The sequence below is a fragment of the Aotus nancymaae genome, unplaced genomic scaffold, assembly GCF_030222135.1.
Source record: "Aotus nancymaae isolate 86718 unplaced genomic scaffold, 86718_ANA_hifiasm-v0.15.2.pri h1tg000036l, whole genome shotgun sequence".
NCBI classification, from domain to species: Eukaryota; Metazoa; Chordata; class Mammalia; order Primates; family Aotidae; genus Aotus; species Aotus nancymaae.
Window position 1 is genome coordinate 40,492,015 of NW_026988450.1, and position 17,849 is coordinate 40,509,863.

The 17,849-nt window shown below is 35.9% G+C and overlaps 1 protein-coding gene across 8 annotated transcripts in view; it reads right to left on the minus strand.

Moving 5' to 3' along the window:
- RUNX1T1 (RUNX1 partner transcriptional co-repressor 1) overlaps positions 1–17,849 on the minus strand; it is a 146,347-nt gene that overhangs the window by 5,379 nt on the left and 123,119 nt on the right. For all 8 annotated transcript variants that reach the window (XM_021673499.2, XM_021673496.2, XM_021673495.2 and 5 more), the window contains 2 exons: positions 14,403–14,471; positions 9,151–9,341 (listed from right to left, as the gene is read on the minus strand). In XM_021673499.2, coding sequence (XP_021529174.1) covers positions 9,151–9,341; positions 14,403–14,471 — 260 coding nt within the window. The remainder of the gene's footprint in view (positions 1–9,150; positions 9,342–14,402; positions 14,472–17,849) is intronic.

A 17,849-nucleotide genomic window follows, 5' to 3' on the forward strand; every position in this document is an offset into this window, starting at 1 on the left:
CCTACTGTGTTCTCTACGTTTGCTTTTCTTCCAGTATACTGGTTATGTGGCTTAAGGTAAGCTCATGAGCTGCTAACAACACTATACTCCCAGGAAAAGTCAGCCCATCACCCCAATGTGTATAGCTTTACCACTATGCAAAACGTGCAAGAGAATTTATAGCAGCCATCCTAACTTGCTAACAAATAAATGGGCTCCCAGAGGCTTTCATGTGCTGGAAGCCTTTAAATTCAAGAACTCCAATTTAAAACTTTTAGAAAGAGCCCAGCTCCATTTTCTTACTTCTTTAACCATCAGACATTACTAAACTGAGCAAAAAAGCTCAAACAAAAAACAGAAATAAAAAAAGAAAAGAAATTACAACTCAACAAGGAAAAACAAAACAAAAACTTAAAATCTCAAACTCTGGCCAACGAGAGGTGTTTTAAGTGAATATGAGGAAATCTAGAAACTTGGTTGATACTGTCAATGTCATAAGTAAAAATAAAATTTAAATGAATACTCAGTACTAGAACAAAAAATTTTTTTCCTACTTCAATTAATTTAAGAAAATATCTCAATAGATGTGAACCTCTGATCAGAAGGTTCATTACCGTAACTAGAAGCTTTCTCTCTCAAAATTAATTCAACTGCATTGCATGTACAATGGTTCCACAAAGACATGAGCAAACGTGGGCCCACCCTTCAAAGCCGCGAGGTATGACAGTGCTCAGAGTGAAGTTTACTTCCTTGAGGTTTAGGCTTTTAGAGTAATGCCAGCTGGATCCTGGAACAAACTCAGCAAATAAGCGATATTCCTAAATTACACCAGAATATCCCAATTAGAGAACAGAGACTCACATCCAAAACAATATTTTAAGGAAATTAAACATCTAATCTGAGTCAAGTGGCTTCTTTAGGAAATACCCTGGTGTGAGTCCTATCTGTTTTTTGGCAGAGGCACGTTTTGGCAGACACAGGGTGGTAACTGTCCAATACTCAATGGCTCCTTCAGATTGAAATCAGATGTATGCAACGTTCTCAATTTAAACTGATTAAACACACAGACTAAACCAGGTAATTACAGATGCATGTGCTGGAAAGTGGAAAGGGAGACAGAATGGGGGCTTCTTTATTTTTTAAAGTGTTTTCAAAGATGGGAACAATTTTACCAATAAAAAAGTGGAATTGTGCCAAATACAGAAACAGATGTTTTGGATCGTGAAGCTGCTGGGAATTGAGCCTTCTTGCCTAGTATTGTCTGGTTCTGATCCAGGAGTTAAGGAGTCTGGCTAGTTTTACCTCTAGTTTCATTCTGAAGTTGTTTGATACTATTCATTTATCACCCACCACCGGGACACACACACACACACACACACAAACAAAAAAACAACCTTCAGCTGTAGGAAGTTACAAAAAGAGCAATTTAAATGATCTGGTAAAAAAAGAAAATCTGCAAATTTTTATTTCTCTTGACCCTGCACTGCAATGAATGTGTAGGGAACTTCAGCCAGTGTTCAGCGAACAAAAGCTCCAAAGTGCATATTCATTTTTAAAAGCTTATTAGAAATTGGAAAGAGCAATTTCTATAAATATATTTCTCTTGGATGGCTCCAGTGAATTTCTTGTTGACTAATCCATACCTGCAAGACTGATGCCTGATCAGTGGCTGTCACAAAGGTGGAAACTGCAAACTAACATCCACGTGTCTATCCACAAGGGCTGGGATAAAGGCAGTCAATGGCTTAATTCAATGTTACATTTTTCAATTTCTGCATTTTATATTCAAGATATTTCATGTGTTTATTTTTAAATGACTGAGCTTCCCTTTCAGGCCTCTTAGGAGTGTTGTGACTGAATTTACCACAATAGTGTAGAAACTTCACAGATACCCATTTCATAGCTTATTTCATTCCCAAAGCTCATGGCAAGTCTTCCCTTATTTGTGATAATGTTTTTCCCTTTTTGGCATAAAAAATATTTCCCTCCCTATCTGAAAAATAAGTCAATTGACCAAAGTTAGGTTGTAACTCAGATGAACAATTTGTGGCTGCACACAAATCTCCTCTTTGCTAACTATACTAAATACAAGGCTATATACAGAATCGATGGGTTGAAGCTTTGGAATGCCAACACTGCATATTGAAGATGTCTGACACTTTGTTTCAAATCAGCAATTCTCTTTGTCCCTAAGAAAACTATTTCCTTCATCAGAGAATGATCTTTCTGTTGTACAGGCATATATCCTTTCTGGTTCTTACTGCAGAAAAATCTTTTTCTGAAAGACAAAATATCTTTTGTTTTGTCTCTTAATTGCTTTAAGTCTCTCCAGGTCTTACATATCTATAATTCTCCAGAAAAACTTACAATGCATTGATGTGTAATTAATTTAAATAAATAGAATGACTGTAATTGAAACTCCCCAAATGTTAAGAATCCTACAGAAGGCAAGACACTGACTTAAATTCACATTAAGATCACACCATCATCAACTTGCATTGCACTTGATAATTTAAAATAATTTTCACACATACTTTGCAGTTCAGAAACTGGGGCCCTCAAAATAAATAATTTTTTTAACAGTAAAAGGCTTGCCACAAGTCACAAAAATATAAAATTACATAGCCAAAGTTTGATTCACCCAGATGTTTGGATTACAAATTAAAAATACTCTTTCCAAAATGCCACACTTTGTCAATTTCAGATCTTTCTTAGATCTCATTGTGGCAGGAACAGGTTAGCCGGCACTTAACTCCCAAAAGTGGACAGAAATTGAATCTTAAAGTTAGAGGCAGCAAAGACAAGGTGTCAAAGTATGTAATGAAAATGGCACAGGTTTCAAAGCCAGGCCAACTTCATTTCATTTCCAACTTCATCACTTAGTGGCTTTAGAACCACAAGCCAGTTACTTAGCTTCCTGGAGCAACAGAACATGTAAAGCAGGAATAATAACTGCAGGATTATTCAGGATTATGCCAGTGCTAAACACAGTGCGTGATGTTCAGTAGGTCCTGAATAAATGGCAGGTATTAACACCACTCCCTCTTTTTGGTACTGACTGGAAGAAAGAGAGCAATTCTTACTCCAGATCCAACACCTTACAACCTTTAGAATTAGAAAGCTTTAAGAAAGCATTCAAATTAAGTGCTATCACCCACGGGCACTGACACAGAAAAGAACATTAACTTACTCTCCTTTATACTTTATTAGTGACTAACAATTTCTTCTCCATCTTCATTTGCTGTTCTCAAAATTTCTGAAGATTTACCATTGCTATTTCTCTGTTCTTCCTTATTAAATGCCTTTTGTTGAAATTTCCACTAATTTCGGTTTCCTAGATACTACTAAAAAATTCTCTTTCATATGCAATAACTTTTTCTGCTGTTTGTTCTTTTCCCTGTAACTAGTTATGGTGAGGAAGGGAAGCATGCTGGCATAAAGAAAAGGAATATCCTTTTCTTCTCATGCTGCCCTTGTGAGATCTTGTGGTTTCAACGATCCGCTGTAAGCAAATGACTCTCAAGCCTGTTTCTCCCTGTTATCTTCTTCCGGAGCTTTGTGCTCCTTTCAAACTGCCTGTTCTGTATGTAGCTCCACCAAGATGCTCCTCTAAGTCAGTATTCCCTAAACCCAACTCTGGTGGGGTCCATTTCAGTCTTTGGCAATACTTAGGCCCAAGACTTTGTCACATCACTGCGAACTCCTCTTTCTTTAGCCATTGGAACCATTCAGTACCAAAACCCACAGACTTTACTTCTGTGGTCTCTCTCCTTTCCTTTCCAATCACAAAGTCACTAATCTAATTCCCTCGCCCTTTTCCTTTCTTTCTTTCTTATATAGACACACTGCTCACTTGTAAGGTGACTTTTCCTTAATAAAATACTTCTCATCTCATTTGCACCTCTCAACCACCTTGCAAAACAGGTAGATCACATAAACGTTATCCTAAATTTCACAGATGAGAAAACCAAAGCCTCAAGAGGTGAGCAAAAAAAGGTCAATCCCAGCCCAGTGCCCTGTCTACTATACCATGAACATCTACGGAATCAAACAGCTGGCCTTTTAAGAGACAGATAGATATAATTGTAACACAGAATCACAGCTCGTGCTCTGAGAGCTCCAATTTTTTTCTGGGAATCAACTGGTCTGATGAGATTGTGAAGGTTTTGACAGGACCCACACTGTGAGGCCCCTGTGTTTTATTCAGAGTCTATACAGTGGCATTTCCAATTTGGCCAAACTTCACAGATTCCACTGAGGTTGGTATAACTGTGCAGCTCTGCACCTATATAAGAATGACAAATAAAGGCTGTTTTAATATGGGAGAAAAATATCACTTTGGTAGCTTAAAACTCTAAACTATTAGAACAATAAAAGTATTTATCTGTTTCTGTGCTCACTTGCAGTTTCTTGCTTCCATCACCTAAACTAGTATAAGGTATGGATCTCAAAGAAAGCTGTAGAAGTTTCCCTGGAAAGAGCTGCAATCTGAGAGCATTCACTGGAAAAAGCTTTATCTGTACACAGATAGTAAATGGAAATATAGAAAAAATAAAACAGTTTAAGATGATCAGATTCAGTGAATTTCTGATTTATGCTAATGCTGGCTTTATATTCTGGGTTAAACATATAATCCACTGGGAAAAGAGAAAGTATAGTGAGCATCACATTGCTTAGGTATCTGCCACAGTCCAGTGTCATTCTAACTGATAGTAATAACAAGTATCAGCCTATAAATCCAAGTAACTTTGAGGACTAGGTAGAAATAATCATGAAGTCTAATGAAGAATAGATACAGTAGTACACAATCAGGAAGAAACAAACAAACAAAAACCTCCCATTCCCACCATGTAGCTATTTAGAGAGTGGCCTGAAAGCCGGGCTACCTGGGCTAAGGACCAGCTCACACTTACCGACCATGAGACACTCAGCAAGTGGCCTAACCCCTCCAAGACGAGCTTTTTTATCCATAAAACAAGGAAAATAATACTATCTACTCTGTCAGAGCCGATGTGAGAAGTAAACGAGCTAAAGTATGGAAAGCACTTTATACCATGCCTGGTGCAGAGTTAAACAATCATTGTAGGTCTTCTTATTTCATCTCAGGCAAAACAAACTTCATGCAACCTCCAAAAACTCTGCTGACTGTAGGTTCCCATGAGCTTGGAACAGCCTGGTTTACAGGACTGGTCTGTCCCAGCAAGAGCACCCTTGCTTACTCCAAAAAGCATCCCAGTTTGAATATATTATATGGCCCCCTACAAAAAATACCCATGTGTTATTCATTCCTGCCTCCAAGCTGCCTTTCTGCTGGTCTCCCCAGTTAAATGTTCTCAACTCTGTTCCTCCTTCTGAAATATTTCCACTGTCAATCTTTCAGAACTACTGGTTTTTCTAAGCAGAATGAGCATCATTAGCTCCATTTTATACATGTGAAAATTGAGGGAGAAGAGAAAGGGTAAATTCAGAAATTACAAAGAGAAGAATTCAGAGACATCTGGAGTTAACACAAATAGCTCAGAAGAAACGTATAAATGGCCAAGCTAGGCCTAGAACTCTGGTCTGATTCTGAAGCTCAGATTCCTTCTTAAAGTCACTATGAAGGAAAGAGAGAGAATAATAAAATGTGTGTATCTAACCACATATAACATTGTCATATATTTGGATTATATAGTTTACACATGAACTAGGTAAAAGATGGGCAGATGTCTACAATAGGAGGTGGCTTCAAATAAATAAAGGGAAAGGGAGAAAAGACTATTGTTTCAATAGGAATACTTTAGTACATATTGTGATTTTTAAAAACCTGTGGTAAATATGAGCAGATAATAATGTATTGTGTTATCACTTTCAAAAACACTTTTAAAAAAATCTTTTAAAACATCTTGTAAGATAAGTGAGTATCACCCCATTCCTTAAGAAGAAATGGAGGCTGACAGGAGTAAAACAAATTTCCCAAGGACCTCTGAGACAGTAACTGAGCTGGGACCATAATTCAGGTCTTCTGGGTCCTCATCTCAGATTCTTTCTGCCATACCTATCTGCCTCTGAGCTGTGCTAGCAAAAGATGATCATTTGATCAGATAAACATGGCCTTTAAGGGATGGAACCATTCAACTTATCATGGAAGCCAGGACACTTGACAGTGGAAGGGAGTACTCGTAATAATTATATGGGACATTAGGTGTCAATGGGCAGTTCCGCCCAAAGTGGGATGGGTGCTTGCCTGGCACTTTAGCTTGCAGTGCACTTTACTGTACGTTTTACACATTAAACTTCTAAGAAATGAGAACTTTCATTTTTCTTAGAAAACAAAACAATTCATATAATACTTAAAGCACAATGCAATATGGACCTTATTGGGTGTCAAATGGTTAATGTTCAGGAAAACTCCTGAACATAAAAACACAGATGAAGATTCTGAGAAGAACTAAACTATCTTCTCTGCACACACAGTCCTGACCTAACAGAGTCCCCACCCTGGGGGCCAACAATGGTGAGACCCAGAACAGGGAGCTCTATCATAGTCCAAGGAAGTCAGATCTGTTCTGGCTCCATGCTGGGGGGACCAAGGGAGCTTTGTACATTAGAAATGACTTACAAGTGCCACTGCTGAAGTGGCTTCTGCCAGGCTGCTTCTGTTAAAGGGTGCACATTCCTGAGTGTGAGGAAAGAGCAGGGTGCAGAAAAGTAATACGTTGGGTTTAAAGTTATGTCCTCATTTTGAAGGGGAAAAAGTGTTTTACCAACAAATTCAAGCCAACAACCAGGCAAAAGGTATGGCTGTCCTAAACCTGCCTCCTGGCACTTGGACTGTTCTTGTATGTTATCGTCCTTTGGGAATGAAGGACATGAACTTTGGGTTATTTAAAGGATTAACCCTTTACTTATTTGGGTTGATTAATGAATTAACCCTTTGCTTCTTGGTCAAATCCCTGGACAAACCACTTTTCTAGTATGTATGTGCAGACTTATGTGCAAGTCCAGAGGATTCTCAGCTTTATTCAAATGAAGTCTTTCTTCCGTCTTTTTTTCTTCTATTCTTGGAAAATTATTTACATTATTTTTGGAGGAAAGAGGCTTAATCCTTCTAGAGATGATTCCTCTCCAAGTATTAAAAGTGGTCTTGCACTTTAAAGAATAAGAAACCAGACCTAAGTTGCCTGTCTTTACCTGCATCCAAAAATTATCTTAATGATACTTATGAAAAGATCCTTATTTCACTGTTACGAACAACATAGGGACTGAAAGCCTGCTGTGAGATCCTGTTGAGGCCCTGCCATTTCCTAGCTGTGTAACTTTAGCCAGGTGAGTCTCCTTAGCCATAGCATGACTCAAGGCTCAAGCCATACACCAGACACTTCTACTCATCTTCAGATCATGATAAAATCGAAGCTTTTAGAGGTTCAGTGGTTTTCTCACAAATCACAGAATTGTAAGAACTGGAGTCAGGAATTAAATTTGACCCTCTGAATTCCACACCCTTTCCTCTACCATGGTCTGCTTTAAAATTCTTAGGAAAGTGTCACTGAAGACAAAAATAATGCTATGTTAAAGATCAGTTCCTCCAAGAGGTCAAAAAAAAAAAAAAAAAACCCAATTATTACAGAAGATCATTCTTACATAAGTAGTAGATTTGACTGAATAACGTATCATGGATACTGTTTAACAGAGTTTATTTATAATGCTAAATATTGGTGGCAAGATCATATATTTTTCTGGATAGCTTTTAGGAATAAAGACACAGAGCTTATAAATACTGAAGGAATACAGCATGTAACTGCCTGAATACAAAGACTTAATCGACAATTTCTTCCTAGACATTTATTTGTCTTTAGAATTTTGACCTAAAAAAAACATACCTAACATCCCTAAAATGTTCATGTGAAAGTGATAGTTTTAATGATGACATCAAGTGTTCCTCACAATATTGCATATTTGAATAGGGAAGGACAAATTCTCCTCAAAAGATGCTAATAATGTTTTTAAAATAAAAAACACAAAACAAAGTCCTTATATCTTAGCCACAAGATACCAATAAAACTGAATTTGTGTCTACTTTAATTGAACAATGGAAAAGTCAGCAGTTAAAGGGCAGTAAACTTCCCTTCTCTCTCTTTTCCTGAGAAACTTTCAAATGTTGAAAATCAATTCCTTTTGTCCCCTTGTTATTCATCTGCTACACATTAAATAGAAACTCTGGGCATTGAGTGATTCCCACAGAGTCTTTCATCTACAGAAAAGCCTGGTACAAATTAAATACTTACTCTCCCTCACAAATTATAGATATGTATTGTAGCAGACCATTGATTTATCAGTCCATGCCACTGCGAGTTCAGCTTGGTGACAGCAGCCCATTGTAGTCCTTTATCTAAAGTTACTCTGGGGTTGAGAATTGTGATGCTATATTAATTAATGTGGAGCATTACTATTCTGCTCTGATTTTATAGGCTGTATTTTTAAAATCATTTTTTTCGATACTGTGTTTTGGTTACTCTGCAGATCTTTGAGCCATTTAGGCTAGCTGTGTGTGTGTGTGTGTGTGTGTGTGTGTGTGTGTGTGCGCGCGTGTGTGAGAATTACTATACCGGAACAATAATATGTGTAATATTACTGCTAGCAGCAATATTATACTATGAAATGACCATCATATGAGTTATCACAAATAATGTAGAAGTACAGACTGTCTCCAAGTTCTCTTAGAAATATTCAGTTGATGCAAACATTGTTTTAGCATTGGACTTTAAGCCCAATAGCTAAGGCAGTGATTTCAATCCCAAGCCTGCCAGATGTCTTTGGAGGCCACAGCTTACACAGTATCTATTAAATCTCTTCAATTAGAAGGCAAACATACACATACTCACATGCACACATACACAACACACACACACACAGTTGAGCTATGAGTCTCTAAATAACGCTGGGAAATTATAAGAATTTCACTTTAATTGGTAACCCACTAAACATATTCAAAACCTTTTTTGGCAAAGATTAAGTGTTCAATAAAAAAACAAATGTGATCAGCTCTTGGCCACGAGTACCTTGACTTTCCCCAAACTGTTCTAACATTTTTTCCAAATATTTGTCTAAACTGATCACCATGAATAAAGAATGAGCACTCTAATCAATGAAAACTATCTTTTTCATTTAGAGGCTCCCAAGACACCTCACCTCGCTTGAATCCTCCTGCTGATTGATAACTGCCAGCGCATCCTCTGCCGCCTGCCGCTTGGCCTCGGCGACCGTGCGCTCCATCTTGGCCCGCTCCGTCGTGATCATGTCATGGGCTTTCCGCTCCGCCTCAGACACGGCCTTCTGCAGCTCTGTCATCGCCTGGCGCTTCACCTCATTGACAGCCTCCTCTGTGTGCCAGTCAGGCCAAACCAGACAAGAAAACACCTCTCGGTTAGCTCAGGACATTGGATATGGATTTCTTTTCTTTTAAATCTTTTTTATTTTCTTTTCGAGTCAGGTCTCACTATGTTGTCCAGCCTGGTCTCAAAACCCTGGGCTCAAGTGATCCTCTGCATCAATCTCCCCTAGCAACTGGAATTATAGGCACCCGATAGCCACCATGCCCACTATTTGATTACTTTTATATAGAATTCTATAGAACAAGCATGACTCTCATCCAAATTATTGGGCAGTTTCAGCAGTCTAAAAACTAGCAGATCTTTGACGTACATTTAGTAAAACAAAAGGTGAAAATGTTTCTTGAACTTTTGGGAATATTTTTTGAAACTCCTACATCATTACTGTAATTCTTTTCTTTTCTTTTTTAACCAAACTAATGCCTCCAGAAATGATTCTGAGACCAGATAAGAATTAAAGGACAAGGACATTCGTAAGAAACCTGTCTGAATAATTAAGACTCATTAAGTTATTTTTCCACAATGCTATAAGTTAATACTAATACAGGAAGATCCACAGATAAAGCATTCAGAAAAAAAGATAGGGCAACAATGGATTTTACACAAATAAGTGCAAACTATGAGTTGCTGGCAAAAACTACAACACAATAGTGAAAATGTAACTCAGACGGCAATTAAGTTACTATAGACTTTTTAATGAAAACCAATGCTGTAATGGATGATCCAGTTTTACTTTTGAAAAGTCATTTCCTGAGTAATATGAATATGTGCCTTTGTAGATTAAACGATAGAGGTTTTTAAAAATAATCTCGTTTCTACATTTTAAGCTGTTGTCCATTTACTTTACCAAATATACACAGTGGTTTTGCATAACCAACTGTTGCACTAGACAAATATAACTGAATCATACCACAGGCCAAAACAATAGGCCTGACTACAAATCTGCAAGGTGTCAAGCTCTTTATTTTTGGCTGAGGAAAGGGTGCAAAGATTCAACTAACGTACAACATGAGATTGACAACTAAAACAAGTAATTTCCATTTAAAAAAATTAACTGTTCTAATTAACAGGGGAAAATATCCTCCCCCTGAATTAGTTTATCTAATTTTCATCTTTATTCAAAGCAAAATGACAATGATTAATTGAAAATTTAATAAGCAGTAATTATTAACTTGGCAAACCTAGTACCAATTAACACTCTATTAAAACTAATTATGACATGTTTCATTCAAGTGTTTGCACTTAATTGTTTCACCCACTTAAAAAGCACCTTAATTAAATGTTCTGTTTAATTAAAAACATAGATTCCTAATAAAAATGTTTTACTGTAGATTAAAAATGTAAGAGATGCAGGTACTCCTATGGCTTCTTAAATTCCTATGGTTTATTTCACACATCTATAGTCCATGACTTGAGAATCATCAGAAGCTCTCCACTGGTAATTAATTGTCATGACTTTTGTAGCCTCTGTCATTTTAGCAGCATTATATCTGAAGTACATTTGTTTATAATTACTGTCTGCTAGGTTTTATAAACTAAAATATAAGTAAAAAATTCATACTAGAAATAGTAACTAAAATGTATTAAGCTTTTGCTAGCTGCTTTAAGGTATGCATTTTAAGTCTGTGCAGAATCAGAGCACTGCAGAAAGAGCTTACAGCACCTTCTTCACCAGGAGGTGAAAAGATGCCTTTATTACCCTATCATAAATGACCTGGGGCACAAGGGAAGTACTGCCCTTCTAAATATACAGCCAGGGTCTAATTTAGTTTGAATATTCAAGGTGAATTAAAATTCTATCTAAGTGGTAATACAGGACAATAATTTTTGCTTACGATCAAAGCTGTAGCTTGACTAATTGTATATGCAAATCAGGCAATTTATATTTAAATTATGCATTCCTATTCTAATCCCACAGGCATATACAGATCAGCAAAGAGAATTGGTAGGACATTTGCAAGGTGCTTGAATATTTATTACCAACTGCAAACATTCTCTGATTGTGTAAAAAGAAATATACTGAAGAAAACATTCAGTTACCATTTTAAAACCATCTTTATGCTAGATTTTTTTCCAGTTTCATGAAGACCCCTTGTAATTTTTGAGTGCATTTGTTACTTTTGCTTTAAAAACACTACTTTTAGAGGAGAAGTGATGTGGTCAATTTCTAATCTTTAAAAATGTGTGTTGTTATTATATTGTATTATTGGGGGCAATGTGAAAGATTTGCATAGGGTCTGCAGATGAAATAATATTGTTATATCAATTCTGAATGTCTTGATTTTGGTAACTGTACTGAAGTTATGTAGAATATTCTTGTTCTTGGGAAACTGAAACTCAAATCATTTCAGGTAAAGAGAAATTATGTCTGCAACTTACTCTCAAATGATTAGAAATATATATATATATCTCAGGAAGAGGATGAAAGAGGAAAAGATAAAATACTAAAGCAAGTATGATAAAATAAGGGAACTAGGTGAAAATTATAGAGGATTTTTTTGTAATTTTTTGCAACGTTTCTACATGTTTGAAATCATTTCAAAACAAATGATGCAAAAAGCTATATTATGTACTTTCAAGCACAGGGTATACTTTCTGTAATTATAATTTTCTGTGAAAGTGGATGTATTCATTATGCTACATCAAGTTTTGGGAGTTCTTCCCCTTTTGTATTTTTCAAATGCTTTATTTACCTATCTTTTGCAACAAAAATAACGTACAATAATTTCACTGCAAAGTACACTTTGTAGGTTTTCTTCAAAAAAATTTTTTTTTGCCCATAGCCAATTTTAGAAATCTTGGATAAAAGCTTTCATATTGTAACAAGCTGAGTGCAGATGTCCCATTCTGCCCACAGTGTTTTCATCATGCTGGATGCCTTGACACTGAACACTAGAAATGCCATTTAAGAAGCCTATAAAGATAAATATTATAAGTAGTTACTGGAGATTACCAGATGAAACTGTGATCCGTACTTTCGGGATTTAATATACCCCTTAAAATTTAGCATCATCCATAGAAAACTATTCCCAAACTGTTTTTAAGCAGCAGTTTAGGGATAACACTGTGAGAGAATACAAATTTAATATCATATTTTAGATTGAAAACCTACTGTAGATGATAGACACTGTAATGAATAATCTAAACACTTCCTTGATACAGTTTAATTAGAGAGTGCAAGCACACAACAGAAACAAGTAGTGTTCTTTCTCTACTCTCTTAAGTCCCTGAAACCTAAATTACACCCAGAATTAGGTTTAAAACCCCCCAAAACAGACAGTAAAGAAAAATAATAGTGGATTCAATAGATAACAATATGTCATGTAGGAAAAAATAAACAACTGATTAAGTGGAAAATACATAGTGCAGTTTTGAATCTGCGTCCAATTGCTTACCACTTACGGTAGGACTTCCTTTATGCATAGCTATTCAAGTTGACTTTCCAAGAAAGGTGCTATATTCAGGAAAATCTGTTCTCACTTAATAGCACTCAAACAAAGACTTGAGCAGATAATAGCACATAAGAAATCTGGATTACACAAGACCTTACGGGCACTTTTTCTTTATGAACTATCAAGAATTTAACTTAAATATACTTAAGAAGGGAAGTAGCAGAGAAAAGACTCACTCCTCTGAACATAAAGTCACCCTTCCACTGTCCAAAATGACGATCATTTGTACCTCTTATTGGAATAAGTTGCACTGACAGTTTAGAAGTGGAGGAGAAAAATGGTCACGAGGAAGATGTATCAAGTCTTTTCAGGTAGGTGGCACTTGGCATATTTTTAACAGCTTCGGAGTACCACATGACTATTACCATAGATCTGGTAAAACTATGCAGTTGAGCAACATATATATTTTAACCTTTAAGCTAAATGGACCTATCTAATTTGCGTGTTGGACATTCAAGACGGCTTTCTGATTCTTAATCTAAGTTACTAAACCTAGAATGCTATCAGAATTTAAAGCTCATTATCACTCTTACAAAAATAGGTATTTCTTGGAAAATGTATAAAAATACTTGCGTAAGATACATGTGTCTAGAGAGTCATCAAGTTACACAGAACTACAAACACAGCTGAGTGAAAACCCAAAGAAAAATCTTCTGTAGGAAAAAAAACAACATAAAATCTGTCCCCTGACTCTTCGATTTGTACTGTTTGTAGAAGTGGCATTTCCCAGTTTCCCAACTCAAAGAGACAAACTATTTTAAGTGTTAGAGTTACAGTAGCTCAAAGCCACAGTATGTTTTTCATGTCATCTTCAACTCTTGAAACAGATTTATGTTTCATCTCCTGAGCTGGTTTTCATAAAGCTTTTTGCTTGCTAGGTAGTTCACCAAGATTCTCACAGATTTGGACCTATTTAAGTGCAATAACAAATCGGTGGGTCATGAGGAACTTTAAATCTACTATTACAAAATATAGAGCAGCATCTCTTAATGGAAAATACGTAGTGTTTATGAAAAGCAAAAATAAATGTTTAGTAACTTTGTTATTTCACTTAAAGAGTAATTTAGCTCTGATCGTTGAATACTAATTAGTATAGAAGAATGATTTTAAAAGTTGATTGTAACCAAGAAATTATCTGAGTACTTTCACAAGTCAACCTGATCTAATGTGAGGTTTTTTTTTTTAAGAATGCAAGAGAAAAGGCTGAAGTATGCAATTTAATTTCTAAAACACTGGGTGTTTTTCATCAAAGAAAAAAAATGCAGGCAAGCTAAGACCTCCTATGCCAAGTTTCAGCCTGAAATCACTATGGCCCTGAAAAAATTGAGTTTTATAATGGAAATATTGCCAGCCTCTCAATTATAGTGAAACTGGCAGATGTTACTAAAATAAAAATGATTTCATCTTATAATCAGGCCTGGTTTAAGAATATTAATCAGGTGTTTTGTTTTGTTTTGCTTTGTGTTTTTTTTGTTTTGTTTTGTTTTTGCTGTTGTTGTTGTTAGCAGTAAAGTCCTTTCTTGTCATTCCTCACATCACTGCATTAACAACTGCACACAGCTGCCAGAACACGAAACTCGTGTTTTTAAACAATTCTTACCAGCTTTCTTCCAGATCTCCTCTGGCACGTATCCAGACGCAGGCCTGTGAAGGAATTCCCGATGCGCGTCTATGAAAAGGATGGGAAGGGGGTGGAGAGAGGAGGAGAGTACTGTAAGCACACTTGTGTCATCGCACAGAGTGAAAGTAAGCAATGCCCATTCTCCTTTCTTCTCTACAAAAATGCAATTTTAAAAGGCTAAACATTTCACTTCTTGAAAATACACAAAAAAAGCAAGACCTGTCATCAGAGCCCAAGGAAAACAGAAGGTCATTGGTCTAAATGCCATGCATGAGCAACTTGATTTTATTATACAATATAATGTTTGGGAACACTGTTCTCAGCACTCTCTCACTAAGGAGGCATCTACAGATATATTTTGTTAAGGAAAATAAATTGTATTTGGTAGTTTTCCTTTCAAGAGTCAAATTGGTAGTTAAAAAGTCAAATGTTCAGGTAACGTAATTTCCATAGAGCTCTGATTCTGCCACCTTTCAAAGAATAGCAAGCTCTACTCTGTGGCTAACCAGTTCTCACACTTAATTAATTCTTAAAAATCTCAGTGAGCATTAAAATTTTTCATACAAATTAGATCATATGGATTTGACATGGGTGGAAGCCAGAAAGACTCATTAGAATGGATTCACAGACATTCTGTTGAGCAAAGAGAATTAGCCCATGCTTTCCAGAAAAGGAAATGAAGTTCCACTTTAAATTAAATGCTGTGCTTACTATGCTTGTCAAATTTTAAAAGTTTGAGAAAACAACTAATAATAACTTTGATATAGGAATGCTAACTCCTAAAATGATACGTTCACGGAAAAAACATGAAACATTCTGTAGTTTTTACATATGCTCAAAAGTAAACAAAGTGTATACAGTCTTCCATAGCTAAAATATGCATTGCATGTCTTCCATATTGGATTTTCAATGAAAGCCTTCTTATTTAGAAGAGTTCAGTAAGAAAAAAATCATTTTAACTGTTATAAAACATAATTATTAAACCCATTATAAATCCTGAGTAAAACTGAAATTTTTCTATGTGTACAGTAAATATTGAGTAGCAGATATTTTTAAACAATACTTTATTTAATGGTTATGTTGAAGATCAAGACATTCAGTAAAATATTCTATATTTTATGGTGCTACACAATGTCAAAAATAAAGAAAAGCACGATCAATTAAGCTAAGTGTATGTTGTTATATTTGAATGCTTTAAATACATCTGAATGCTCTGAATTCTTGCAGGACACATAGACTATCAAGTGGCAAGAACATTAGATTTTTCTCAACTATTCTGAATTAGCAAAAATTTCCTATGGCTTGGTGAAGAATATATGGAAACTCTCTGTAACATCTTTGCAATTTTTTAATCTAAAATTATTCCAAATGTTTAAAAGTTTATTTTCAAAAGTTTACACTGTAATATTATGACTACTTAATAAAAAGATGGACTGGAAATTATGCATTCTCCTGTGTGCATTCATTTCTATAAAGTAAATGACAAAAATAAAAATGTTTTTACTGAAGTAACTTTTAATCTTAAGGCAAGATAAAACTGGTACATAAATTATCTAAAAGGAAATGTGATACAGCTAATTAGCTTTATCAAGATTATCTTCCTTACCACTAAACTATTTCTAGAAGAAATAAAGTACAATCAAGTTCATATTTAGCCATGTGACATAGTACAACACAGAGATTTACTTATGACAACATTTAAAGACAATTTTTAAGAAGACAAGACTTTGATTTAAGCATAATTTATTGGTTAAGAATAAGAACAGATCTGTGAAGTTTGAAGATAGAAAAAACTTGACTCCAAAGTAGCAAATTTTTTTTCATTTATTATGTTAAGAAGAGACCTGTAGTTCACAAAAATTAATATTTTTTTCTGTTTTTTTGAGACAGAGTCTTGCTCTGTTGTCTAGGCTGGAGTGCAGTGGCACAATCTCAGCTCACTGCAACCTCCGCCTCCTGGGTTAAGTGATTCTCCTGTCTCAGCCTCCGGAGTAGCTGGGATTACAGGTGCGTGCCACCAAGCCCAGCTAATTTTTGCATTTTGTAGAGACAGGGTTTCACCACTTGGCCAGGCTGGTCTCAAACTTCTGACGTCACGTCACTGAGCCTCCCAATGTGCTGGGATTATAGCCCTTCCAAAGTACTGAGATTACAGGTGTGAGCCACCATGCCCAGCCTATAAACATTATTCTTTGATAAACAGCCAATCATTATGATAAAGAACAGGAAAAGTGATGTTAAGGTATCCAAAGTCCATGCATGAAAGATACTAATTACCAACCCCAGGCAACATAGGCTGAAGAAAGTTAGTTCTAGCGCCCAGTGGAACCAGCTATTGACCATGGGACAAAAGGTATGTTAGTTTGTCCACGTCTCAGATACCTCATCTCTAATAAAGTGAGGACAATACTACTATTGTTTGAGAGCACTGCTCTGAGTATTGAAGGAGGTACCTCCTATTACATGCACACCCTAAACTCTCATCAGGTGGTACTTGCTATTATCCTCCTTATTATCATCATTATTATTACTTAGTAGGTGGTCTAGTAAGAACAGCTATATAACTATTTCCTTATAAATAACTAAGGTGTAAAGAGTATTTTGAAGTTTATCTTTTCTCTCAATATTAAAAATGCAAATAGCACAAATTTTGAAGAGAACAAAGCCATTGAAGAAGTCTGGATTAAGTAATATATACCAAGTGATTTGTTAAACTCCCAGAGTCTATGTCACTTGGAAATAGACAATATTTCAATAGTTCACAATTCACTGTCTTTGTCCTTGGAAGCAAAATCCTCAAATTTCTTAGATGACACTTTCAAAAATTTTACTTGAGCCTCACCCATGGAATGTGTATAACACCCAAATTGACTCAAATATGAATGTGCCGGGCTCAACTGACCTTCCACCTTCTATGGGTTGCACAGCAGGTGTCTTAAGGGTACATATACCATACTGGAAAGTTGTGCAATGTTTCTTGCCTACACCTTCCTATATTTCTCACTGACATTGCCATGTCCACATAGGCCCAAACTTCAACTGACCTAGAAACCCAATAGCAATGCCAAAGCCAATCATGCAGAAGTTTTCTTAATGTTAACTACTTTCCAAAAGACATTTTTTCAAAACAGCAGAATCCAAAGGTAAATAATTATATATATATGTATTTTACAATATCCTCTCCAGTTTAAAGTTAGTGTACTTGATAAACATCAGTTCTACCAACAGAAAGAACAGACTGATTGGTAGCAGGTGTACTCCTCAGAAATCTATTTGATACCCTGATGAACACTACTTTAATAGCTACAGAAACCAAACGACTAACATATTTAATATCTCCTCTTCTGATTAAGCAGCAGAAATATCAGAATCTGTATAGGGAAAACTGAGTTTGAAAAACAAAACAAAGGACAATTCTCTCCAAGG